We start from the raw sequence: 25,712 nt of genomic DNA, 5'->3' as shown, positions 1-25,712 counted from the left end.
AAAAAAGGGAGACTAAATAGTCCACCAACATAGTTGCCTAAATAATACAATTGAATTGGTTTTTCGAGAAATTTTTTCCAAGCATCTTAAATAGTCTCTCTATCTTATGTGTCTTGGTGATACCCTAATTATATAAACCACAAGTTCAACAAAATGGATGCCTATGGTGCTATCAATAAAAGCTTAGCAAGGAGTCTTACTTGGTAGGGATAGATGGGAAGGTATAGACTAACGTGCAACCATTCGACTATCTCATTTGGCGATGAACGAATTTTATTTAGGAAAAACAATCATGCTACTCATTCCAACCACTTATCATTCATCAACCTACTATACGAAATACAAAATCTGTTTCTCTACACACAAAAATAAAAAAAAGAAGGTTGAAGTCAAGTCAAGACAGACAGACACACTTACATATATACATATACATATCTCAAATAGAGATGCTATTGGGAATACCTCGACCAGTGACCCCTGGACCTGAAGACGGAAGAAGCAGCTCATATGGAGGAACCCCAGCACCATTACGATTCTTCAGCCTGGCATCCTTATTTCTCCCATTTATCGTCTTCTCTAACTCCTCCAACTTGGCCCCAAACTTCTTGAACATCTCTGCAACTTCATGATCACTGATCAGGTGGCTCTGAAGATGGTGCAACACGTTCAGATACTCTTTATCTGCAGAGTGAGTCGAGAGTGTGTCCTGGACAGCCATTACTTTGGTGGCCTGAAGTTGAGTTGGCAAAGAAGACAGAAACGTATACTGCGGATTGTGGATCAGCTTCTCGTACTCATTGCCTTCTTGAGGGATCAGTTTCCTCATGAGTGTGGGGCGGTTAGGCACGTACCCGCCAAAGGGGTACTGCCCGAAGTTTATGGCTGCGTGCTGGCCTGAAGCGATCCAGATCATTGTGGTCAGGATGCTGGATAAGTCCTCGGCGGTGTTGAGTTTAGGCCACCAAGACTCGCCCCTTTTGTCGTAGTGGCCCTTGTCTTTGATCTCTTTCCACCACGCTTGGAGCTCGGTGTCAGATGTGACTGAGTTAGGCCCAGAAAAATAGTATGCGACGTAGGATTCCACCAGTTCTTCAATAGCAGACCATATGAGGAGTCCATCGGATGCATAGGGGTAGTCTTCGATCACAAGTTTCACACCACAGGGCATCGTAGGATCCTCAACGGCCATACCCCTGAAATTCATTACTAGCAACTAAATTTCAATGATTTCATATAAAAGTGTGAATGTTAAATGACAAGGAAGCAGACTAGGCATAGAGAAAAATTGATTTTGGGGCATTTGAAATGCAGTGAGAAGCCTAACCTCCGAAGTAAATCTGCTGGTAGTGCCTCCATATCGAATCGCCACATACTCTTGTAGGCTGCAGAGCTTATCTCCATGGAATACTTTCCTGGGCTAAAACAAGCCTCAATTATTCCTCCTCCATTGATTAAACTTTGTCTTGCAAGTGCATTGATTTCTAGCGTGTAGCGCATATGGGGATGGAGCAACTTGTAAACTGGGTGCATTGAGCTAAGCTGCCTATGCGTGGCAAGTATGTAAGGTTCCATGCAAGCATGAGTCCTCAACCTGAAAAAAATAATTCCAAATCACTATAACTAGAACGTGCAAGTATTTAGTTGATTGCAGTGAATAAAACAACCTCCCAGTCTTTGATGAGATACCCAGAGATCAGCTTCGCATCACTTTCTGTCATGTGTTACTAAATCAAATAAAAACCTCAACAACTTGGTTAACATAAGGTGATTTTGTGTAACAATTATTGTCGAGTTTTAATTGTCAAAGATTGTTGTCTTTTGTATTTAGTCAGAACTTAAAAAGTGAAAACACTGGTAGAAATTAAAATCTATAACTCACCAGTGGTTCACTAGTTGGTGGATTCCAGCATCATTGGAACAAACATGAGCTTTGGCTAGCTTCCAAATCCAATGAGTTGTAGCATCATGTCCATGAGTGTAAATGCGCTTGTTGCTTGAAGAAGGTATTGGAGGAAGTGAAAGCTCTATGACAATTGGCCTTAAGAAACCAGTAGGGGTGTAGAAGAAAATTGTCCTTGAGGCATAAGCTTTTCTCCCAGGCAAGGAGTTCATCTTCTCAATAAATGGCAAAAGTAGGTCATGGTAGTCAAGTATAAACAACCTCTTATTCTCAATAGCCTGTTAGACAGTTTCCTAGAACTGGTCAGAAATTTACAAAGAAAAGAAACTAAATGCTCTTCATCGCAAATACTCCATGTTTTTTCTCCATAAATTTTTACAGTTTCAGGAAAGTAGAATTTCTGCGCATCATTCAGATTCACCTAAAGAGAACTTAAAATATGTAACAGACACAATCAAAGTATTAGGGTTGGCTTATCTAATAATTGACAAATACATAATTGAAAATGTGGCTCGATGATGGCCATTAGAGAAAATTCCTGTATTAACAAGTCACTTAGAATCTGGAAGCAACTGAGGAGCTAATTTGGAAACATAAGAACTGTGTAAAAACTAGTGCTTCTTGATAGAATTAGCCTAAATTTTCTTTTGGCAACAAGCATTTACAAAAGTTCACAAAGGTCAACTACCAAGCACCGTACTTTCTACTTTGACATGGTGATTCTCATACGACATTTTTGTATACTAAAGTGAAGTACTAGATTGGAAGACAAATGACGAGAATATGAACTGATCAACATTACACACAAAAATTAATACCTCTTCCAAACTCATGCCGTGCAGTTCTTGCTCTATCAGCTCTTTTGTTATTTCAGACTCCAGCGGGCCATAAACTGTAGGATCTAATTTGCTCAGAATTGGAAACTCCTGCAGAATACACCTAAGCATCATTTTTTTTTTAAATCTTTTTCCTGCGGGGGGGGGGGGGGGGGGGGGGGGGGTGTTACTGAAAGTCTGGATGGAATATTACCCTCAGTAATTCAATGTTTACGGGGTTGACCCCTGCTAAAGTCTGTCGTGCAAACTCGTTGTCCCGCAGCCATGCAAATCTATCCCCTGCAAACATGTAGAAAATGGGTGGCGAAGGGTTCCCAAATTGGAACTCTAACCATCAATTAACTAGAAGTGGCTTGAAACATGGGGCAGAATCATATTATAACCAAATGAGGACATGCCCCATCTGAAACTCTTTCTTTCAGCTAGGTATTTTCATATCAAATTTGCACAATGAATAGAAAAAGGAAAGAGAACATACTTCTAATTATGGCCGGTATTTCATACTTTAACAACCTTTGCCCACTAGTTACTATCCGTTTCAATTTGTCGATGACAGATTGATTTTCAACTGCTTCTTTACATTCTTCATCTTTCAAAACAACGCCATCATTGTATAGCTTGTCTATGTCAGAAAAACACGCGAAAGGTATGTCCGAACTCGACAGTGCAGAAGCAATAGATGGTATCAGATTGTGTAACAGAGCTTTCAGTCTTCCAGCAGAGAAAGTGTTTTGTTTAATCTCCTCGAAAGTTTCATCACGAGGAACATAAACGGGATGGGGCTTTTCTATTCTCCTCTCAGAGAATGGATCTGCACAAATTCCATTTGATATAGAGATAAAAAGCAATTATAGAATTGCAGCACTATAAGAGAAAAAAGGATAAGAAATAAAGCAAATACCTGACTTAGTTGGAGGTCGTCCAGTTCGACAGCGCCTAGGATAAGGCCTCTCCTCATCGCCCAGGACTGGCCTAACTAAATCCTCAGACTTGTCGGGATTACCCAAATCATTATAAGGGGCATAATCATAGATTCTGTCATGTGGCTTCCTCTCACCTTTCCCATTTCCCTGAATACTAAGTAGGTCCTCACGTCGAAGATCTTTAATTCCTGCTGGTGTTTGCGATGGTAAATATGCCTGCTCAAGTTAATGACAACACTCCTTGACATCAACCATCCATGCTGCAATAGCAAAATTCTCAGGAGAAGTATCCAAAGTTATGCCTTTCTTGTTTCTCACCTGATTAGAGAAAATAATTCTGCTCTCAGGATTATCTTTCCTTGAATGAATCCACGTATTAGCAGGGAAAAACACCGGGCCATCCTTGAAACCGTGAATGACAATCTCCATCAAGTGGAACTCCCTTCCATGGAAATTGGTGATGAGGACAGCCCCAGGACGTCCAAAGTCGTTCGGCACCCTGAAGTTAGCAGCATACTCAACTATATAAGGATGGCTCGATGGGGTAGGCAACCAGCCCCGGACACTAGACTCAACAATCTTTCCAGACTTGGTCACTGCAGCAATAGCATGTATTAGACCCGTTGGGAGAAAAAAAAAAAAAAAAAGAAAGAATAATATATCAAGCCGTTATCACATTCAGTCGGGTTGGCTACATGAATTGTGGCTCGCCAGTCATCTCTGTCATAATGCCTCAACTCTTAAAACGAACAAAATGCAAACTTCAAATGAAACAATGTGAAGGAACACAACCATTCCAGGATACCCAGCCACTCGCTGCTGCCCCCAACTAACCCTTCCTAAAACTTTACAAAAAGAAAAAAGGATGGCCTAGGAAAAGTAACATTTTCTTAAACACTCGCAGAAAGTGAAAGAAGATGATCTGCCGCCAACTATGGAAAAAATAATACTTTTATTTTTTGTTGGCCTTTGTTAAAATAAGTAAAATAAGATTGTACCAAAATATGATTGAAATATTTTTCGAACTAAAATATAGAATAGACAAGATAATGCTAGAAAACATTATAAGATTTCGATCAAATTATTTGTTAAATTTTTTAGAATACACTGAGAGTGAGGGTTTTATGAAATGGGGGACATATAACTCATTTTTTCTTATTTGTAAAATCCTAAATAATTTTTTTTTTATAAATAAATCCTAGATAAATTTATTCCCCACCAGAAATTTATCTGTAAAATCCCAGAAAATAAGTTAGGTGACTTCTTTTCAGTGGGTTATCAGATAAATTTAACAAATACAATGAAAAATATATTTTTTCGAAATACTTTCCATATCATACTTTATGCAACCCATATTTTGATTAACAAACACTAGTTTAATAAGAAAACTTCATTAAAAAGACTGACGAATGTGAATTATCAATTTATCATCAACAAACTGGGAGAAACAAATTTCTATTTACTACTGTGTTAGGCTGTATTAGTCCACCCACTCAAATAATAATAATAATAATAAGAATAATAATAATAAAATTGCAATTAAACTTGTAGTCTTGGAGAAAGAGGACAGAACCAAAAAAATTACTAAATTTGGGAGGCACAAACCACCACTTTTACGGATGTTTAGGTAGCCAAAAGAAACAAAACAAAGGTTGCAAAAAAGTAGTCAGGACTGAGATTTCTTCTATTTGCTTACTTGATGAACAAAGGTTTATGGGCTATTATTATATCTGGTGAATTTACTCGGTACGCGCATTCTTCAAAAAAAAAACACACAAAACGTAGTGATTGCTTGCAGGTTGTGATCTATTGTAAAAAAGGAACTTACCAGGATCAAGATCTTGACTGATCAGCTGGATCAAGATGCCCTGACCGATCCCATTAATGAAAGACTCCCAGTGTTCATCCAGCTTCTCGGCGATCTTCTCCTTCATCTTCTTCCTGATGGTGATCACTGCCCTCACATCAACCAACCCGCCACCACTTGAAGAAGATGGCAACGACCCATTATACTTCTCGGAGGTTTCCACCACTTTAGGAGCCTCAACAGTCTTGTTGTCTCCTCCACTGATCACTGCCATTACAGATCCTCTTCTGTTCACCTTGACCTGGGTGATTCTGGTGAGACTGCTGCCGGCTACCGCCGCCCTGGGCAGGGCGGCGGTGGCGTAGATGTTTGACTTGGAAGTGGGCGTTTGTTGAGCGGTGAACATTTTTGGAAACTACTTTGTAAAACCAAAGCTAGTCAGTCCCCTGTTCTGAATGCAATGTTCAATCGGATGTCAGGATGTCTGGTACTGTAGTTTGTAGATGGATGATGGCCAACTAAGCTAAGTGATGGACTAGTAGATTTCACAAATTTATCAGCAACATGAAAAAAGAAAGAAAATGGAACGTCAAAAGTAATTTTTGATACTCTATAGTTTAGTTGATCATTATACAAATTCTCATTGAAACCCTAAAATAATGTGGATATATTTATAAAAAAAGAAAAAAAAGGCTGGCCATGATGATAATGTCAGCAAAAAGGCCAACTAGAGCGGAGGGGGCTTAAGTGGGATTAGATTTTAGATACAGAATTTGTGGTTGATCTCCCTGGATGATCCTCGTGGAGAGTTGACGGAGCCATGTTTGGTAGACGATGATAATCATATATATATATATATATCACTCTCTCTCTCTCTCTCTCTCTCTCTGTATATATATATATATTATTACTTCATGGCATGGTGAATGGATCATTCATGTACACACTTGCAACAGAAGGGACAAAATAATCAAAGATTAGAAGGAGCCTAGAAGCTGCACATCTCCAGGTTGCAGATGAAATAAATAAAATTATTAACAAAACAGATGCATGTTTGTGAAAAATAAATAAACAAGACCTTGCTCCTTGACTGTTCAGTACCCACGTGAATCACTATCATAATTTTTTAAGAAGTTGATGCTAATAATATATATGATTTAACTGATTCTTTTCCCTCCGTATAATGAACGATAAAGGACATGCACCATCGGACAAGAAGTTCCTTTCAAAAATTTTAAGTAAAATAAACCTCCTCTTACAAAATCTGTATTTTAGAAGACAGGATTACATAGATGTCCTTGCACCCATAAATAGTTGCCACGAAAACGTCCCTCAGACTTGGCATTCCAAACTCCTATTATTCCAAACTTATACACACTTCCAAAGGTCAGGAAAACACAAATTTATGTGCGTTTAACCAATGTGCCTAGTTTATAAGTTATTGCGCATCTGCCTAATCAGTTCATTTACTACACATCCAAAGCTTAGTAACTGCACAAAAAGAAGATAACAGTGGTAGAATATGAGAAGGTAAATAACTACACTTTATTCCCAGCATTTCTTAACTAGCTGCTCTAGTGGAAATATCCTCATAAAGGTTCAACACAACAACAGGTGTTCTAATTCTAAAGAAACATTAGCAAAACATCAAAACAGACAACGAAAGATAGTGTTACGAGTTACAACACAGGTCAGGCAGAACAAGTCAGTGAAACAGAGCCACTATATGGTGATGCCTAAAAGAGAAAATAGTTTCGAGAAAGGGCAACTGTTGTAGCTGCATTACAGGTCAGAACCACATCATCTGCTGTCACTGTGTATGTCTCTGGATCTACCTTGATGTTTGGAAGGGCATCGTTAAGCTTCATGTCAAGTTTGGTGAGCCTCCTCACATTGCCTACAGCTTCAACCCTCTTGTTGAGCCCATACTGGGCTTTTATCCCTTTTTCAACTGCGGCCTGTTTGAGAAACGATTTATTTCAATGCACTATACAAGGCTAAGCACTGAGAGAGAGAGAGAGAGAGAGAGAGAGAGTCCATGCCTTGCTGACAAAAGCAATTGAATTACCACCGGCGGCCTTGCCAAATGCTCCAAACATGGGCCTCATAATCATCTGCAAAACATGCATTTCAGCAAGAACTAAATATTAATCAATTCATGTGTAGGAGGAAGCCAAATGGAAAGCCCCTGAAGCAATTGTCCAAAAAGCAATTTTTTTGAAAAACATTCTTGATCTTTTTCCTGACAGAGACCAAACTATATTGCTTATAGGGTCATGGTCCTGGTAGTTGGGCAATTCAAGAAAAACTCCCAATTTTTGAACTTGAGCCACTGAGCACACAAACACTAAGTACAGGATTTGGAAGCTACACTAAGAGGCATCTAGAGATTCTAACCCAGTAATGGTAGCTCGGGATCCCTAATTTGTACAACTATCAATAGCAGTATAAGTTAATTATATGACAAGAGGCAAAAAAATAAGACACTTTCTTGGCAAGAAAGCCTGCACTCTTCTAACATACTTTTAGATATATGAGATTCATTTTTTGCTTCAAATAATAGTTCTTAAAGTTATGTCTAGATCATCAAAACTTTCTTTTATAGTTAAATCACTCCCATTTGCGCTGGTTCCTATGCTAGAACTTTTACCAAGAATGGTGTTGGTGTTAGTGTCCTAATGTTAGATTTAGATGACATTTAGTATATGCATCGGACCTAAATGATAATCTTGCATGTCATTAAATGGTCATATTTTCATTTAAAGCTCTCCACTTATAATATGAATGAATTCCTAAATATCCTAATGATCTTATTCTTAAAATGTTAAGAATATGAGACAAAAATCTATAACACATGATTTCTTAAACTAATTCTTAGTCCTAAGATTTCTCAGAAAATGAGTTTGATTAATCAATTATGGACTAGTACATAGGCTATTATTTTCGATTAATATGAGATACTAATAATAAAGGATGGTGAGTCACATGCCATATTGCATGAGATGTAGATAGTAAACATGTGGATAGGTGTTGGTTGAACATCTATTGAATATAACACATGTAACAGATCATATGACTAAGATGATTAATGATTTGTTACTGGTTTTCGATTATGTATCTGGTCCTCAGACCAAAGGCAACATGGTTGTCTTGTATGCCAATGTTGGAGATTTGCCATTGAGCGGAATCATTCAGTGTGAGTGGTGAAAATGCTCTATGTGTGGTCTCTGTGCAATGGTGTATGAAGACGGGTGATTGTTGATGAGATCCATTGATCTCCGGCATGAGGTGAACATTCTATGCAATCTCAGTTGATTAGTGATTGTAGGAGTCATTTGCCAAGGCACGCATAATTGAAAAAGAGTTTCCAATGTCAGAAGGAATTCCGATGTGTTATCTCGATCACCCCAAAACTAGATTTTGGCATAGTTACCGAGTCCTATAAGTTTGATCAGTTTATGGCTCTTACTTAGTCGAGATGTTAATCAGTGAAATAATTATAGTACACGGTAATCGAAAGTCCAAATAGGTTTACAAGAAGTTTTGATTTCATTGCCATTAGGATTGTCCTGACATTATGCTAAAGGTCACTCAAGACCTTTCGAGGTGCTTTGAGCAAATGGAGAGTTTCTCTTAGTAGATCAAAGTGTTCGATTGGCATCAAAGAGTTTGATATGCCTTAATTGCTATATGGCTGTGAACCTAGAAGGGTTACACACAAACTAGGCATAGCATTGGATTAGTGATGCATCGATGCATGTGTTCTCAATCATCATTAAGAGTTAATGATAATGGATGTTGTTAAGAGTTAACAAAGGGATTAATAAACTGTTAAGAGTTAACAGTGGGAGACCATTAAGAGTTAATGAATATCGTTAAGAGTTAACGAGCATACCATTAAGAGTAAACGGGAGGTCTAGTTCCATTAAGAGTTAGTGGAAGGGCTATTAAGATTTAATAACGGGCCTTGATGCAATTTGTTGAAAGTTGTATATGGAAGAAGACAAATGGTTGACCAGTTTTCTAAAACGGTTGACTGATTTGGCATAATATCTAGAACAATCGACAGTTTGCTTGAAACAATTCGACAATTTCTCTAATCAAGTTTTCTACTCCTGTGCCAGTCTTCTATTGCTTTCAGTGACAAAGCATTTAATTCTGTGTCACCTCTCCATTAATGAAGAGAGAGAGAAGAAAAACGATGGAGGGTAGAAGAAAAGGAGAAGAGTTCTCCTTCAACTATACAATCATGCCCCATCCCAAACATGTGAGAGCCTCTTGACTTCAGCTTCTTGCACGGTTCTTCTTCCTTCTTTGCTCATTGTTCTCCTTTTTCTCTTGCTCCCGTTTCCTCCCTTTTGATCCCACAATTGTGAGACAGTCACAGTCCGTGTTGAGAACCAAAGCCCAACCTTGTGTCACCTTCATACGAGCTTGTTTAGCACATGGGTCCAGCGAAGGGTTCTGGTGGCTACTTAGACGTGGACCAACTTGGTCTCCTATGCTTGTGGGGTTGGCTTGTGTTAGAATCGAATTTTGACGGGGGTGAATTCTCATTGAATTGAGGAGAATTGGGAAAAGTGAGGGGGAAGAACAGAGAGAAGTGAGGGGGAAATGAAAATTAGAGAGAAAGAAGAAGAAATGAGGGAGAATTTTGTATTGATAATGATTTGAATAATTTGTGGAGTGGTATTAGTATTCTTATATATTGATCTGGCTCCTAATATTGGGTGTCAAGGCCCACTTGATCATCAATTACAAAGATAGTTTGAATTTAAAAATTAGGCCTAACTACTCTGCCCGCTTAAACAATCAACTAGTTACAATCTCACCCAGTTATTACAACTGTAATCCCGTGACAATTCCCCTTCCCTTCAACAGCTTCTTGTCCTCAAGAAGATCAAAGTAGTCCTGCCACCTTAGGAAACTGGTTGAGTAGGTTAGGGAGATATTCCTAGGTGCTATTCTTCAAGTAGAGATTGGACCATCTCACCAGTACCTGTGTCAGAGGGGCTCCCAGTCAGTATATGATCCTTTTGTCAAGGATTACCACAAGTTCAAAGGCCTCATTAGGATTCGAAAGTAGGAGAGGTAGGGTTGTGCTCATTGAGTTAACTCTTGCTGACTTTTTTAGCAGTGACACATGGAACACTGGGTGCATTTGAGAGTTTAGGGGTAGCTGGAGCTTGTAAGCTACCTTACCTATCCTTGCTACAATAGGATAGGGCCCATAGTACTTTGGGTTGAGTTTAGAGTATTGGCCCGAGGCTAAAGCCTTCAAGTGAGCTTGTCTAAGCTTAAGGTAAACCTCTTCTCCTTCTGTGAACTCTCTATCACTCCTCTAATCTGCAAATTGCTTGGTTCTATTATGAGCATTGGCCAACTCCTTCTGTAGTACCTTAAGTACTTGCTGCCTCTACTGTAAGTATGAGTCCACCGTAGCCACTGTGGTCTCCCTTGAAATAGTAGGAAGTAGAAGGGGTTTATACCCATATAAAGCCTCGAAAGGGGTCATCTTAATGGAGTTGTGGTGGCAAGAATTATACCACCACTGAGCCAAGGATAACCATCAATGCCACCCTTTAGGCTATAGAAAACAGAGACATCTCAGATAGGTTTCCAAGCACTGGTTCACCTATTCAGTTTGGCCATCTGACTGCGGGTGATATGCAGAGGACATATGTAGTTTAGCTCCCAAGTTCTTAAACGATTCTTTCCAGAAGATACTAGTGAAAACCTTGTCTCTATCTGATACTATTGATTAGGGAATTCCATGCAGTTGCACCACTCTGTCTAGGAATACGCGGGCTATCTCTTAGGCTATGAAGGGGTGAGTCAAGCCAATAAAATGAGAGAACTTGGTGAACCTATCTACCACAACCAAGATGCAATCCTCCCCTTTAGACTTTGGCAACCCTTCCACAAAGTCCATGGATATGTTAGACCAAGCTTGAGTAGGGATAGAAAGTGGCTGCAGTAGCCCGAGAGTAGCTACTATCTGAGACTTACACCTCCTGCAAGTGTCACATTTCATCACATAATCAACCACCCACTTCTTTAATTTTGGCTAGTAGAATAGTTGCTTAACCCTCTGATAAGTATTTTGCATCCCTAAGTGGCGCCTAAGTGGTGATCCATGTAGGGTGTCTAGGATTTTCCTCTTCAATGCCTCACTGTACCCAATGACCAATCTTCCATGATATCTCAGCACCCCACTCGCCATAGTAAACCAAGGTTGACTGATTGGGTCTATAATTAGTTGCTCCATAGCTTCCTTGGTCCAATCATCCTGTTCATAGCTGGTGGTGACTTCCTAATACCAATTAGGAACAACAATTGTGATAGATGCTACAGATCCTTCTTTTGTACATCTGGATAAGGCATCTGCTACCTTATTCTCTCTTCCCTACCAGTATTGGATGACATAATCCAATCCCATCAATCTTGCCATCCCTTTCCTTTGGAGGTGTGTGTGTGATAGGCCCCCGGTCCATTGGACCTACTAGAGGCAGCCCAAGGGGCAGGTGGAGGGTAGTAAGGGAAATAGTTGGTTTGTGTGTAACAAACCAGCATGTGCTGTCAGAATCCTTCTACAAAAGAAGGATCACCACTTGTTATTAAGCAAGTCCCCCTACAACTACTCTGATACCAAAATGTTGGGATTCCAACGAATTGTTCTGAAATTCCATTAAACTATTCAAATTCGATTGGAAAATTACACAGCTCAATAAGGAAAGAAAAATTAAGCGAGAGAGTGGGGGACCTAGAGGAGAAGGTCGACACTATGAGGGGAGAGATTCAAACCATAGACCGGAACGTAGTAGAGATGCTCAAACAGTTCGCCATCATGTGAACAAGGTGGGATGAACAGGAACAGGAGAGGAAGGCTAAGACCCATGGAGGCGAGTGGCCAACGGAGGTTACCCAAGATTCCGACGTGACCCTTGGAGTCGGCATGAATCGGAGAATGGAGGGTGGCGTGGGCATGGGATGGCGACAGGAAGAAAGAGGTCGACGGCTGGAGATGCTAACCTTTGAAGGGGACAATCTGGACGAATGGATATTTCGGGCGGAGAGGTACTTTGCAATCAATTAGTTGTCCGATGATGAGAAGATCGAGTCCTCTGCATTGTGCTTTGAGGCAGGGGCCCTCACTTGGTTTCAGTGGGAGTCCAAGCGCAGGGGAATTCGTAGTTGGGAGGGACTCAAGCAAGGGATTCTTAACCGATTTCGTCCAACCCAAGAGGGGTCGCTAGAGGAGAGGTTCCTAGCTCTCCGACAATGAGGGACTATCAAGGATTACAGGTTGATGTTCGAGACTTTGGCTGTGCCAGTGTCGGAAGTTTCTAAGGCATTCTTGGAAGGCCATTTCATTAATGGCCTTAAACCGAAAATAAGGGTTGAGATCAGGGTATTGCAACCTAGGGGGTTGGATCGAATCATGTTGATGGCTCAATGTATCGAGGATAAAAATGCAGCCATGCTCAGTTGCAGTAGGACGTTCGGGCCAGCGAGGAGTATTTTTCCTACCCATTCTACAACCCACGTAAATCGACCCTCTCCCATACAGTCAAGAAGTCCGACTCCACATTTGAGAGTCGTTAGTCAAGTGAGCATCAAGCTATCAGTGGCTGGGAGTGGTAGCAATGTCCCTTTTAAACAACTTAGCGAGGCCGAGTGGAAATCCAAAAGGGAGAAGGGCCTATGTTTTCGTTGTGATGAGAAATATTCTATAGGCCACCGATGTAAGAACAAGGAGTTGCAAGTTATGATGATTTATGCTGAAATGGAAGAGGAAGGAGTTGAGGCGGAAACAAGGGAAGGGAGGGAAGAAGAATTGGGGCAAAGGAGCGAGGTTATTGAACTCTCAATGAATTCAGTTGCTAGATTGACAACGCTGCAAACAATGAAGTTGAAAGGGGATATTGAAGGGCAGCCAGTTATAGTGCTTATTGATGGAAGGGTGACACATAATTTTATAGCAGCCGAGCTGGTGCAGCAGTTGGGGTTGCCAAGAATAGAAACTGCCGGGTATAGAGTGATTATGGGAACGGGAATGGCGGTGCAAGAGGCCAACATCTGTAAGGGGGTGAAACTGCATCTACAAAACCTAAAAATTGTGGAGGATTTTTTGCCTTTAGAGTTGGGTAGCTCGGATGTGATCTTAGGGATGAAGTGGTTAGCCACGGTGGGGAAAATGAATGTGGATTGGAAAGCTTTAAAAATGAAGTTTCAAGTGGGGGGTATGGCTGTAACACTATAGGGAGACCCAAGCTTAAGTAAAACCATGGTGTCCTTGAAGGCTATGATGAAAGCTCTTAAGGGAAGTGGGGAGGGGATGCTGCTGGAATTGGGGACCATTACAACAGAATTTGAAGAAAAATAGTGGGAAATCCTAAGGATGTTGCAAGGGGTGCTGGAAGAGTTTGAAGGGGTATTTTCTAATCCCGAGGGGCTGCCACCATGCAGAAAAAAGGACCATGCTATTAACATGATTCTAAGAACCACACCCATACATGTGAGGCCCTACTGTTACCCGTACATGCAAAAAAATGAAATTGAAAAACTGGTGGGTGAGATGTTAGGGGCTAGGATTGTTCAGCCAAGTTGCAGTCCATTTTCTAGCTCAGTGTTGTTGGTTAAGAAGAAGGATGGAGGATGGCGGTTTTGTGTCGATTATAGGGCCTTGAACAAAGTAATCATTCCTGACAAATTCCCTATACCGGTGATTGAAGAGCTGCTTGACGAGCTACACGGGGCTATGGTTTTTTCCAAGCTGGACCTAAAATTTGGTTACCATCAGATTAGAGTCAAGGCAAAAGATGTTCCCAAAATAGCTTTCAGGACACATGAGGGCCACTATGAGTTCTTAGTTATGCCGTTCGGGTTGACAAACGCACCCGCAACTTTTCAATCGCTGATGAATGATATTTTCAAGGAGTATTTAAGGCGATTTATATTGGGTTTTTTTTTATGATATATTGGTATACAGTAGGAGTTTAAAGCAACACGCAAAGCACTTGTGTTGTGTTTTAAAAGTGTTGGCAGAAAATCAGCTTCTTGCTAACAGGAAAAAGTGTTTGTTCGGGCAGTCAGAGGTTGAATATTTAGGCCACATCATTTCCCAACAAGGTGTGTCAGCTGATCGCGCTAAGGTGCAAGCGATGGTAGAGTGGCCTACTCCTACAACAATGAAGGAATTGAGAGGTTTCTTGGGGCTCACGGGATATTATCGTCGCTTCGTGAAAGACTACAGCAAGATGGCAAGACCCTTAACTGAACGATTAAGGAAGAATAATTTTTATTGGGATGGGGCAGCCGAGCAAGCCTTCCAACAGCTTAAGGCGAAGATGATTTCCCTGCCCGTTCTAGCCTTGCCGAATTTTGGAAAACCTTTTTTGGTCAAGGCGGATGCCTCGGGGGAAGGCATGGGGGCTGTTTTAATGCAGGATCACCGACCAATTGCTTATTTTAGTCAGGCTTTCAGCCAATTAGGAAGGATGAAATCAGTTTATGAGCGGAAATTGATGGCCATAGTCTTTGCGGTGCAAAAATGGAGACATTATCTTTTAGGGAGGAAATTTGAGCTTTGGACTGATCAAAAGAGCCTCAAATACTTGATGGAACAGTGGTTGGTGAGCCCCGAGTATCAGAGATGGATGGTAAAACTAATGGGATTTCAATTTGAGATACATTATAGGCCGGGATTGGAGAATAAGGCAGCCGATGGGTTATCACGCATCAACCTTACAGCAGCCTTAATGGCTTTGACAGTACCCAAAGTGGTCCAACTGGATCAATTGGCTCGAGAAGTGGAAGCAGATGACAGGGTGCAGCGAATTATCAAAGATCTGTAAACTGATCCTGCTTCCCAACCCAATTTTCAGTGGGTGGGCAGCCAACTGCTATACAAAGGAAGGTTATATTTACCGAAAGGGTCCTCTCTCATTCCATTGATTCTACATGAGGGACATGATGGCAGTCTCGGGGGTCATTCAGGGTTCTTGAAGACTTACAAGCGAGTGGCGGCTAGTGTCTATTGGCAAGGGATGAAGAAGGACATCCATAAGTATGTGAGTAGCTGTTCCGTTTGCCAACAAAACAAATATTCAGCTTTGACACCTGGAGGATTAGTGCAGCCTCTTCCTATCCCTAATCAAGTTTGGGAAGATATTGTGGTGGATTTCATTGAGGGGTTACCAAGGTTGGGCAAAATAGATTCAACATTGGTTGTAGTAGACCGACTAAGTAAATATGGGCACTTTATCGGATTGAAACATCCCTTTAGTGCAGGGTAAGTGGCTGGAAATTTTGTTAAGGAAATCGTAAAGTTACATGGCCTCCCAAGGTCTATTGTATCAGATAGGGACAAAATTTTCATGAGTAGATTATGGGAGGAATTGTTCCGCCTCCAAGGTACGAAACTAAATCGAAGCACCGCCTATCACCCACAAACCAAAGGGCAAACAGAGATACTGAATCTAACTTTGGAAACATACTTGCGTTGTTTTGCTTCCTCACAACCGAAATCATCGTCCATGTGGCTGCCTTGGGCTGAACTATGGTATAACACGGCCTACCATACAGCTTCAAGGAAGACCCCGTTTCAAGTGGTGTATGGGAGAGAACCTCCAACCTTGGTGAGGTTTGAAAGAGGTACCACGCCCGTATCAATGGTGGAATGGCAATTGGCTAAACGGGATAAGATTTTGGATGACTTGAAGACACAATTGCTGAGAGCTCAATCTGTAATGAAGAGAGGAGCTGACAGGAAGAGAAGAGGTAAAATTCAAGGTGGGGGACTTTGTCTACTTGAAATTGAGGCCATATCGTCGGAAATCGCTAGCTGGTCGCTCCAATGAGAAATTAGCTCCTAGATTTTATGGTCCTTTTGAAGTTAAGGAGGAGGTAGGACCGGTTGCTTACAAATTGTCACTGCCCTCCCATTGCAACATCCACCCCGTCTTCCACGTGTCCTAATTACGTGAGGCAAGAAGGGTGTTGAAGGCTAGTGTGGAAGTTCCCAGCCAGCTGAGTGTAGATCTAGAGCTATTGGTGGAGCCTAAGGCAGTTCTGGGGGTTCGATCTGGAACAAGAATTAATCTATAAGGCAGGGATGTTTTAATTCAATGGAAGGGACTGCCTCCTTTAGAAGCAACATGGGAACCATTTGACTTCATTCAGCAATAGTTTCCAAATTTCCACCTTGAGGACAAGGTGAAAGTGAGGGAGGGAGATAATGATAGGCCGGGTCCATTGGACCTACCAGAGGTGGCCCAAGGGGTAGAGGCAAAGGGGGGTAAAGTGAGGGGGACTTGCGTAACAGCAAGCTGGGGTGGAGGGTAGTAAGGGAAATAACTGGTTTGTGTGTAACAAACTAGCATGTGCTGCCAGAGGCAATTATGCTGAGTATGATGGGGTATAATAAGAGAAAGAGAGTGAGAGAAAGGGGTGGAATTTTGTAGAAGGATTCTGGAGAGTTGGGGCCTCTTGAACACCGTGGATGTTCTTGTTTTTTTTTTTTTTTTTTTTCTATTTTTCCTTCTTGAGCTGTGTAATTTTTCAATTGGATTTGAGTAGTTCAATAGAATTTCAAAATAATTTGTTGGAATCCCAACAGTGTGCATCCTCTGTTGTAGGAGGAATTTTAAACTCTCATGATCCGTTTCTATGATGAATTGCCCCCTTTCCAAGTAATGTCTCCATTTTCCAACTGCAATCAAGACTACCAACAATTTCTTATCGTACACACTCAACAATTGATGCCTTGGGCTTGGGGCCTAGCGAATGAAAGCCAATGGCCTCCCCTCTTGTGAAAGCACTGCCCTCACACCTGTGTTACTTGCGTCAGTCTCTAAGATGAATGGTTTAGAAAAAACAGGAAGCCCCAGAGTAGGCACTTCACTCATTGTTTTTTTGAGCTGTACAAAGGCCTTCTCTGCCTTCTCATCCCAAGAGAACCCCTCCTTCTTCAGTAGATTAGTTAGGGGCTTGCTAATCACCCCATAGTCCCTCACAAACCGCCTGTATTGCCTTGTCAAGCCCAAGAATCCCCTCATGGCTTTCACAATTGTAGGTCTTGGCTATGCTAGCATAGCATACACCTTCTTAGGATCAATGCTCACCCCTGCACTGGATATCACGTCCCAAGTATTCCACATGTGGTTGTGCAAAGGCACTTAGATTTCTTAATAAACAACTAATTGATTCTAAGGACCTCAAAGGTAATTTTTAGGTGGTCAATGTGCTGGTGGAATGAAGGACTATAGACAAGGATGTCATCAAAAAAGACAAGTATAAATTTGCAGAGGTAAGGTTCAAAAATGTGATTCATTAGTACTTAAAATGTGGCAGGAGCATTTGTAAGGCCAAAGGGCATTACTAAGAATTTGTATTGCCCTTGATGAGTGGTGAAAGTAGTTTTTGGTATGTCATCAAGGTTCATATGGATCTGGCAATACCCTGATCTAAGGTCTAATTTAGTGAAAACAACTACATGCTTAAGCTCATCCAAGAGGTCTTCTATTATAGGGATTGGAAATTTGTTCTTCACAATGTGAGTGTTGAGTTGGCGGAAATCAATGTAAAAGTGCCAGCTCCCATCCTTCTTTTTAACCAGAAGTATAGGTGATGCATATGAGCTTTGACTTGGTTGAATGATTGACCTTGTCAGCGTGTCTTTAATCAGGTTTTCAATCTCAGCTTTTTATTTAGGGGGGTGATGTTAATAGGTTCAATGTTGAGTTTTAAAACAATGGAATGGTCATAATGTCTATGGGGTGGAAGTGAATGGGGTTCTTCAAATAGGTCCCTAATTCAAGCATAAGTTTGTTAAGGAAATCTAGTTCATGTCCCTCCCATTGTTGATTGTCGAGGGTGATTTCTTCTTTTCCATTCTGCTCTTCCTCTGCATGCTCCACTACATGGATTGAGAAAAGTTGGGCCACCTGAGTCCATTTAGACTTCAAAATTTTTTGTAGCTTCCTCTCGGTTATCATCTTACATATCCCTATCTCCAGGGCCAGTAAGGGTCATCCTCCTGCCCTCCTTCTAGAACGTGACTTCCATTTTGTTGAAGTCAAAACTTACAGGGCTAACTCCCTTCATCCAGTCCACACCGAGGATTATGTCACAACCCCTTAACTTAAGCAACCTTAAGTCTACATCAAATTTCTATCCATGCATCTCCCAACAAAATTCCACATGAGCATAGTGGCACATCACTTCGAAAGGAAACCAGCAAACTTGAAAGGAAAAGGCCAGAGAAAACCTCAAACAGTCTATGTAGTTGATACTAAAGAAGGTAAAGTGACTAATTTTACCTTAACCATAGATCAATTGGAAGTGTTGCAACAGGTATTGAACTAGACACAATTTACAAAATCATTAGATTTGGTGGAAACCCCAAACCCAATGGTTTCCCTTGCTAAACAAGGTACTTTCCATTAATGTTATCTCTCTAAATTGCTATCAATAGATGACTAGATTGTAGATATAGGATCCTCAGACCATATGACTAGTTCATTACATGAATTGTCAAATTATAAAAGGTGTAATAGAACTATAAAAGTAACTGTAGAAATAAAAGTATTTTTTAAATATAGAATATTCTTTGTATATCTTAGATTCTATGTATATTCTTATTTCCTTTTTTGTTATTTTCCTCTTGTATTATTCTCTTCCTCTATAAAGAGAAAAGGGAAATCATTGTATAATTCTAAGAAATAGAGAATTATATTTTCTCAATCTTGTTTAGATGGTATCAGAGCAGAAATTAGGATTAAATCACAGTTGTTCAACTGTGAAACCCTAATTTCCTCTATTCCTTTGCTATACCCTAGAAGTGCCGCCGTTCTTCACTGGCCTTCCTTCGGCTGCCGCCGCTCTTACATCGGTCGTCGCCTTTGAGATCCGGCCATCCTGACCGCTACTGCATCTTCAGTCGTCGTTGTTCTCCAGTGGGTTCCCACCTCTGGAACGGTCGTGATCTCCTAGTCTCTCATGAAGGTCAGCTTTCATCAGTCGCACCTGTCGCTATCCTTGGCTGCGAAGGTTGGCGTTGCATCGCACTCCATAGCCGCTCCTATCCGTCGTTCGTGCTGCTTCTCCATCACGCATCGGATGTTCGCACCTGTTGCTGTCGCGAAGGTCGACTCTGCATCGCGCATCAGAGTCGCCCCTATCCTTCGTTCTTGCTGCTTCGTTCGTGCCTCGTTCGTGCGGTTTGTGCTGCTACTCGTTCTGGACCTCTATTGTTCAGATTGGGCAACTAGGTACCCAGATCCAAGTATTTAGATCTGTGGATCTCTGCTAGGGTCTCCAGATTTGTACAGATCCAGATCTAGCTGCTAGTGGGTCTTTACTTCTGTTGCCCCGATCCGTTTCTTCAATCACTCAGACCCAGCAATCCCAGTCTTCTCAAGACCAATTTCGAGATCCTCGAAACTCCTCCGACTCACATCCGGTACAGATTACGACCATTCATCTCAATGGTACCAATTTCCAGCGTTGGTCGCAATCTGTTCGTATGTACATTCGAGGTCGGGGAAAGATTGGCTATTTAACTGACGCCACATTAGCCCCAGACAGTAAAAACCCGCTGTATGACATTTGGGATGCTGAGAATTCAATGGTGATGACGTGGCTTGTTAACTCCATAGAGGAAGAGATAAGTTCGAACTATATGTGCTTCTCTATAGCAAAAGAACTATGGGATGAAGTCACTGCCATGTATTCCGATTTGGGGAATCAATCCCAAATCTACGAGCTCAACTTGAAACCTGGTGAGATTCGACAAGGTAGTGATATTGTCACCCTATATTTTAATTCTTTAAAGTGCATTTGGCAGGACTTGGATCTCTTCAATACATATGAGTGGAAAAACACAGAAGATTGCAAGTATTATCAGAAAATGGTCAATGCTAATCGGGTATTTAAGTTTCTCGTTGGACTCAATGTTGAGTATGATGAAGTAGAAATCCACTTCCGTCTCTTAGTGAAGCCTTCTCTGAAGTTCGGCGTGAAGAAAACCGAAGACTGGTTATGTTGGGCAAGAAAAAGAGTGGAGAAAGTGGGTTATCTGAAAATATGGCACTTGTGACTACTGATGCTAATGTTGGTGGACGACATATTGCGAGTCAACGAAAGGCGGAAGAAAAACCTCGTATTTGATGTGATCATTGCAATAAACCACGCCATACTCGGGAGACCTATTGGGTGCTTCATGGCAAGCCGGCCAATTGGAAGTCTAAATCGAAGCGATCCCAACCTACTGCTCATGAAGCTGATGCAGGACCATTCAACAAAGAGAAACTTGATCAACTTTTGCGACTGCTAAAGCCTAATTTGTCCTCTGGTACACCCAATTGTTCTTTGGCCTATTCAGGTAGAAACTCTTTTGCCCTATCTAGCTCTTTTCAATCTATTCCATGGATCATTGATTCAGAAGTATCTGATCACATGACTAGTTTATCACATCTCTTCAACTCATATATTCCCTGTTCTGGTAGTGAAAAAATAAGAATAGCTGATGGTAGTCTTTCCCCTATTGCAGGTAAATGTCTCATTAAACTTTATGAGCGTATTGATCTTCAATCAGTACTCCATGTTCCTAAACTTGCCTGCAATCTTCTTTCTGTTAGTAAACTCTCCAAAGATTCTAACTGTTGTGTTATCTTTTTTTATTCCTATTGCATTTTTCAGGCCCAAAACTCGGGGAAGACGATTGGCAGTGCTAGAGAAATAAACGGGCTCTACTATTTGGATGGGGCTATCTTGCGTAATAAAAAAGCTCACGGGCTGAGTGATATTAGTTCTACTTCTGTTTCTAATCAAATAATGCAATGGCATCTTAGGCTAGGCCATCCCAGTTTTCCTTACTTGAAATATTTATTTCCTACGTTGTTTAAAGGAATGGATCCTTCTATGTTTCACTGCAAGAGTTGTCATTTATCCAAAGATCATCGTGTTAAATTTCTTTAAAAACCTTATTGTCCTTCAAAACCATTCTATTTAATACATAGTGATGTTTGGGGCCCTTCTAAGGTTTCTACTTTGTCTGAAAAAAAGTGGTTTGTTACTTTTATTGATGATCATACTCGACTTTGTTGGGTTTACTTACTTGCAAAGAAATCAGATGTGCCTAGAATTTTCAAGGATTTTTTCCATTTGATTGAAGCTCAATTTAACACAAAAATCTGTATTCTTCGATCTGATAATGGCAACATCAATCCACTTGTCGTGAAACTCCCTAACAAAATGGTATTGCTGAACAGAAAAATCGACATCTACTCGAGGTTGCCAGGGCCATCATGTTTTTTATGAATGTCCCTAAATACATCTAGGGTGATGCAATTTTAACCGCTTCCTATCTCATCAATCGTATGCCTACTCGTGTTATACAGTTTCAAACCCCCTTACACTCTATAAAACAACTCTTCCCTCTCTGTCGTATATATTTTGAATTACCCTTAAAAGTTTTTGAATGCACTTGCTTTGTTTATGTTCCTCAAATTTTTCGTTCCAAATTGGATCCCACAGCTGAAAAATGTGTCTTTCTGGGCTATGCACCAAATAAAAAAGGGTACAAATGCTTTAATCCTGTTACCAAAAAAACTTATATTAGTATGGATGTGTTTTTCCTCGAAACTCAACCCTACTTTCCCAAAAATCATCTTCAGGGAGAGCATATTGAGAAAAAAGATAATTTTTTGAATTCTAATGTTGAGGGTATAATTACTTAAAACTCTATGATCCTCGTCCTACCATGATTGGTGCTCCCCTTCACTCTGATAAACAACTCAAGGATATAAATGTTCCAAATATTGTGGAACAGGGTGTGTCTGGTTCACAAGTGCCTAGCGTGATGGGATTGGAACTAGGGGGAGAATTACCACAAACGGATCAAAATATTCCAAAACTGGAGCTTCAGTTTTATACTAGAAGACAAACCCTGAAGAATACTATCAATCTAAATATTCCTCTAACAATTGAACAATCGACGTCTTCGAGTGATGGGCTTTCCGATAGTTCTTCTTCTTCTCATGGTAACTCTAAACTCACTCCTACAGATTATTCTTCATTTGACTTGTCTGATCTTTATGTCCCTATTGCTACTAGGAAATGAGTGAGATCTTGTACCAAACACCCAATTGCTAAATACCTGTCATACCAAAAATTGTTCAATCATCATAAGGCCTTTCTTTCAAATATTTCTAACATACATGTCCCAACAACAATTCAGGATGCCCTTGGTGACCCAGATTGGAAGTTAGCAGTCCAGGAGGAAATGAGTGCTCTTAGAAAGAATGGAACTTGGGAGATTGTGAACAAACCAGAGGGCAAAGCAACAGTAGGTTGTAAGTGGGTATTTACTATAAAATGTAAGGCAAATGGGGGAGCATTGAAAGATACAAAGCAAGGCTGGTTGCTAAGGGTTTCGCCCAAACATACGGCATCGACTATCAAGAAACATTTGCTCCAGTAGCTAAAATAAACTCTATTCGAGTTCTCCTCTCCCTTGCAATGAATCTTGATTGGCCACTCCACCAATTTGATGTAAAGAATGCCTTCCTAAATGGTGATTTAGAAGAAGTGTTTATGGATCTTCCACCAGGGTTTGAAAAGAGCCTCGGTACAAACAAGGTATGTCGTTTAAAAAAATCATTGTATGGTCTAAAACAGTCTCCGAAAGTGTGGTTTGAAAGATTTGGAAAGGTGGTGAAAAGCTATGGTTACATTCAGAGCCAAGCAGACTACACACTATTCTTCAAGCACGCCAATGACGGTAAGAAAGCAATCTTAATTGTCTATGTGGATGATATAATAATGACTGGTGATGACAATGGAGAGATTGAAGAGCTTAAGAGGAGATTAGTTCATGAGTTCGAGATCAAGGACTTGGGTCATCTAAAGTACTTTTTTGGGATGGAATTTGCAAGATCTAAGGAGGGGATCTTTGTCAACCAACGTAAGTATATTCTAGACTTACTCAGTGAAACAGGAATGCTTGGGTGTAAGGTTGCTGAAACTCCCATTGAACCCAACTTAAAACTTCAACCTGCCGAGGCCAAAAATGTGGTAGAAAGGGAGAAATATCAAAGACTTGTGGGTAGACTTATCTATTTCTCTTATACTCAACCAAACATAGCCTTTGCTGTAAGTGTTGTAAGTCAATTTATGCACTCACCTAGTTCACAACATTTTGAAGCTACCTACAGAATTCTGCAGTACCTAAAGGGAATCCCTAGGAAAGGTCTACTTTTTAGAAAACGTGGACATCTTCATGTAGAGGCTTATACAGATACGGACTGGGCAGGCAGTATAACTGACCAAAGATCTACATTAGGGTACTGCACTTTTGTGGGAGGCAATCTTGTTACTTGGGGAAGTAAGAAACAAAATGTGGTGGCCAGAAGCAGTGCTGAAGCTGAATTTCGTGCAGTTGCCCATGTGGATAAAGAGGCTTCTATCAAACTTGAGGGTCTCCACTTTCCTTCCAGCTAAAGTTTACTGTGATAATAAAGCTGCAATCTCTATTGCTCATAATCCAGTTCTCCATGACAAGACAAAGCATGTAGAGGTGGATAAACACTTTATTAAGGAAAAAATTGATAATGGAGTAATTTGTATGCCCTACATTCCAACAGTTGATTAAGTGGTTGACATTCTTACAAAAGGAGTACATAGAACTCAATTTGAGAAACTTGTAAGCAAGCTTGCCATGGAAGATATCTTCAAGCCAGCTTGAGGGGGAGTGTAGAAATAGAAGTATTTTTTGAATATAGAATATTTTTTGTATATCTTAGATTCTATGTATAATCTATGTATATTCCTATTTCCTTTTTGTTATTTTCCTTTTGTATTATTCTCTTCCTCTATAAAGAGAAAAGGGAAATCATTGTATAATTCTAAGAAATAGAAAATTATATTTTCTCAATCTTGTTTAGAGTAACAATGGCTATTTCTTATGCTAAGGGAGAAGGCTCAATATATATAGTTGGTTTATGTTTGAAATTTGTATTATATGTGCCTAAATTGAAATGCAATCTGTTGTCAATCAGTAAAATTACTAAGGATATTAATTGTAAAGTGACTTTCTCTCCAACTCATTGTGTGTTTCAAGACCTAATTTGAGAGAAGATGATTGGCAATGCTGAGAGAAAAGAAGGCCTATATTTATGCTAATGGTGTTGCCAATACCATTATCTAAGTTACCTAATTTCAGGGAAGATGATTGGCAATCCATTTTCATCTTTTGTTGTCTCAGATTCTAGTATTCAATTGTAGCACAAGCGTTTAGGCCATCCAAGCTTTAGATACCTAAAGATTCTGTACCCTTATTTGTTTGTTAATAAAGAAAGTGAGTCTTTCGATTGTGAGCAATGTATTCTTGCTAAACAAACAAAAACTTCACATCCTATTCACTCTTATCAACGAACAAAACCATTCTAATTAGTGCATAGTGATGTATGGGGACCAACAAAAACTTCAAACCTAACTAACACTCGCTAGTTTGTCACCTTCATAGATGATCATACTAGAGTGTGTTAGGTGTTTTTGTTGAAGGAAAAATATGAGGTGTATGCTGTGTTCAGAAAATTCCATCAAATAATAATGTTTTTCAAATCTCAATCCATATCCTTCAGTCGGATAATAGAAGGGAATATTCTTCAACCGAATTTGAAACCTATCTCAATGAGAATGGAATTATTTATCAAAATACATGTCCCTATAATCCACAACAAAATGAAGTGGCCGAAAGAAAGAATAGACATTTGCTTGAAACAACTAGATCCTTAATGTTTACCATCTTAGTCCCTACTTCCTATTGGGGAGAATCCATACTCACTACTGCCTATCTCATCAATAGACTCCCTACCGAATTTCTCAAGTTCAAAACACCCTTGAGCACTCTTCTGGCTGCCTATCCTCTCCTTACCTAAATACTTAATTCATTATCTCCAAAGGTATTTGAGTGTACAGTGTTTGTGCATAACTATCACTCTAAATTGAAACCAAATCTTTGAAGTGTGTGTTTGTAGGCTACTCTCCCACACAACAAGGCTACATATGTTATTGTCCTAACACTAAGGAATTTTGTGTGTCTTGTGATATCTCATTTCTCGAGGATCGCTATTATTATCCTACCATACCCCTACAGAGGGAGACTTCTAGTGCAGAGCAAGGTAAGGATTTTTTTTGTCCTGAGGCAGTCACTTTGATTACTCCTACTCCTACTTATGTAA

General features: G+C 40.3%; 2 protein-coding genes across 3 annotated transcripts in view; both read right to left on the bottom strand.

Annotated features, from left to right (window-relative positions):
- Positions 1-296: 296 nt before the first annotated feature.
- LOC127809571 (lipoxygenase 6, chloroplastic) lies at positions 297-6,232 on the bottom strand. Of its 2 annotated transcripts, none has more exons than XM_052348447.1 (9): positions 5,488-6,232; positions 3,978-4,255; positions 3,638-3,875; positions 3,215-3,547; positions 2,930-3,063; positions 2,719-2,826; positions 1,880-2,178; positions 1,325-1,591; positions 297-1,193 (listed from the first exon to the last, which is right to left on the bottom strand). In XM_052348447.1, the coding sequence occupies exons 1-9, from the start codon at positions 5,870-5,872 to the stop codon at positions 437-439; spliced, it is 2,799 nt and encodes a 932-aa protein (XP_052204407.1). In that variant the 5' UTR covers positions 5,873-6,232; the 3' UTR covers positions 297-436. The 2 variants fall into 2 exon arrangements, with proteins under 2 accessions (XP_052204407.1, XP_052204408.1); XM_052348448.1 differs by having other exon boundaries at positions 2,930-3,015; positions 5,488-6,223.
- A 755-nt stretch (positions 6,233-6,987) lies between these two features.
- The window catches only part of LOC127809572 (urease), a 57,876-nt gene continuing 39,151 nt past the window's right edge, over positions 6,988-25,712 (bottom strand). The window contains exons 18-19 of the mRNA XM_052348449.1: positions 7,509-7,580; positions 6,988-7,424 (exon numbers count right to left, since the gene is read on the bottom strand). Of these exons, the coding sequence (XP_052204409.1) occupies positions 7,203-7,424; positions 7,509-7,580 (294 nt within the window). The 3' untranslated portion in view covers positions 6,988-7,202. The remainder of the gene's footprint in view (positions 7,425-7,508; positions 7,581-25,712) is intronic.

The sequence above is a fragment of the Diospyros lotus genome, chromosome 9 (assembly GCF_014633365.1).
Source record: "Diospyros lotus cultivar Yz01 chromosome 9, ASM1463336v1, whole genome shotgun sequence".
NCBI lineage: Eukaryota > Viridiplantae > Streptophyta > Magnoliopsida > Ericales > Ebenaceae > Diospyros > Diospyros lotus.
Note: the sequence above shows the minus strand (reverse complement) of the source record. Positions and strands in the feature narration are given on the sequence as shown.

Coding starts and splice junctions, on each gene's coding strand:
- LOC127809571 (XM_052348447.1), bottom strand. CDS start 5,872: ATGTTCACCGCTCAACAAACGCCCACTTCCAAGTCAAACATCTACGCC. Junction 3,876..3,977: donor GAATTATTTTCTCTAATCAG/GTGAGAAACAAG, acceptor TAACTTGAGCAG/GCATATTTACCATCGCAAAC. Junction 2,827..2,929: donor TAAACATTGAATTACTGAGG/GTAATATTCCAT, acceptor TGTATTCTGCAG/GAGTTTCCAATTCTGAGCAA.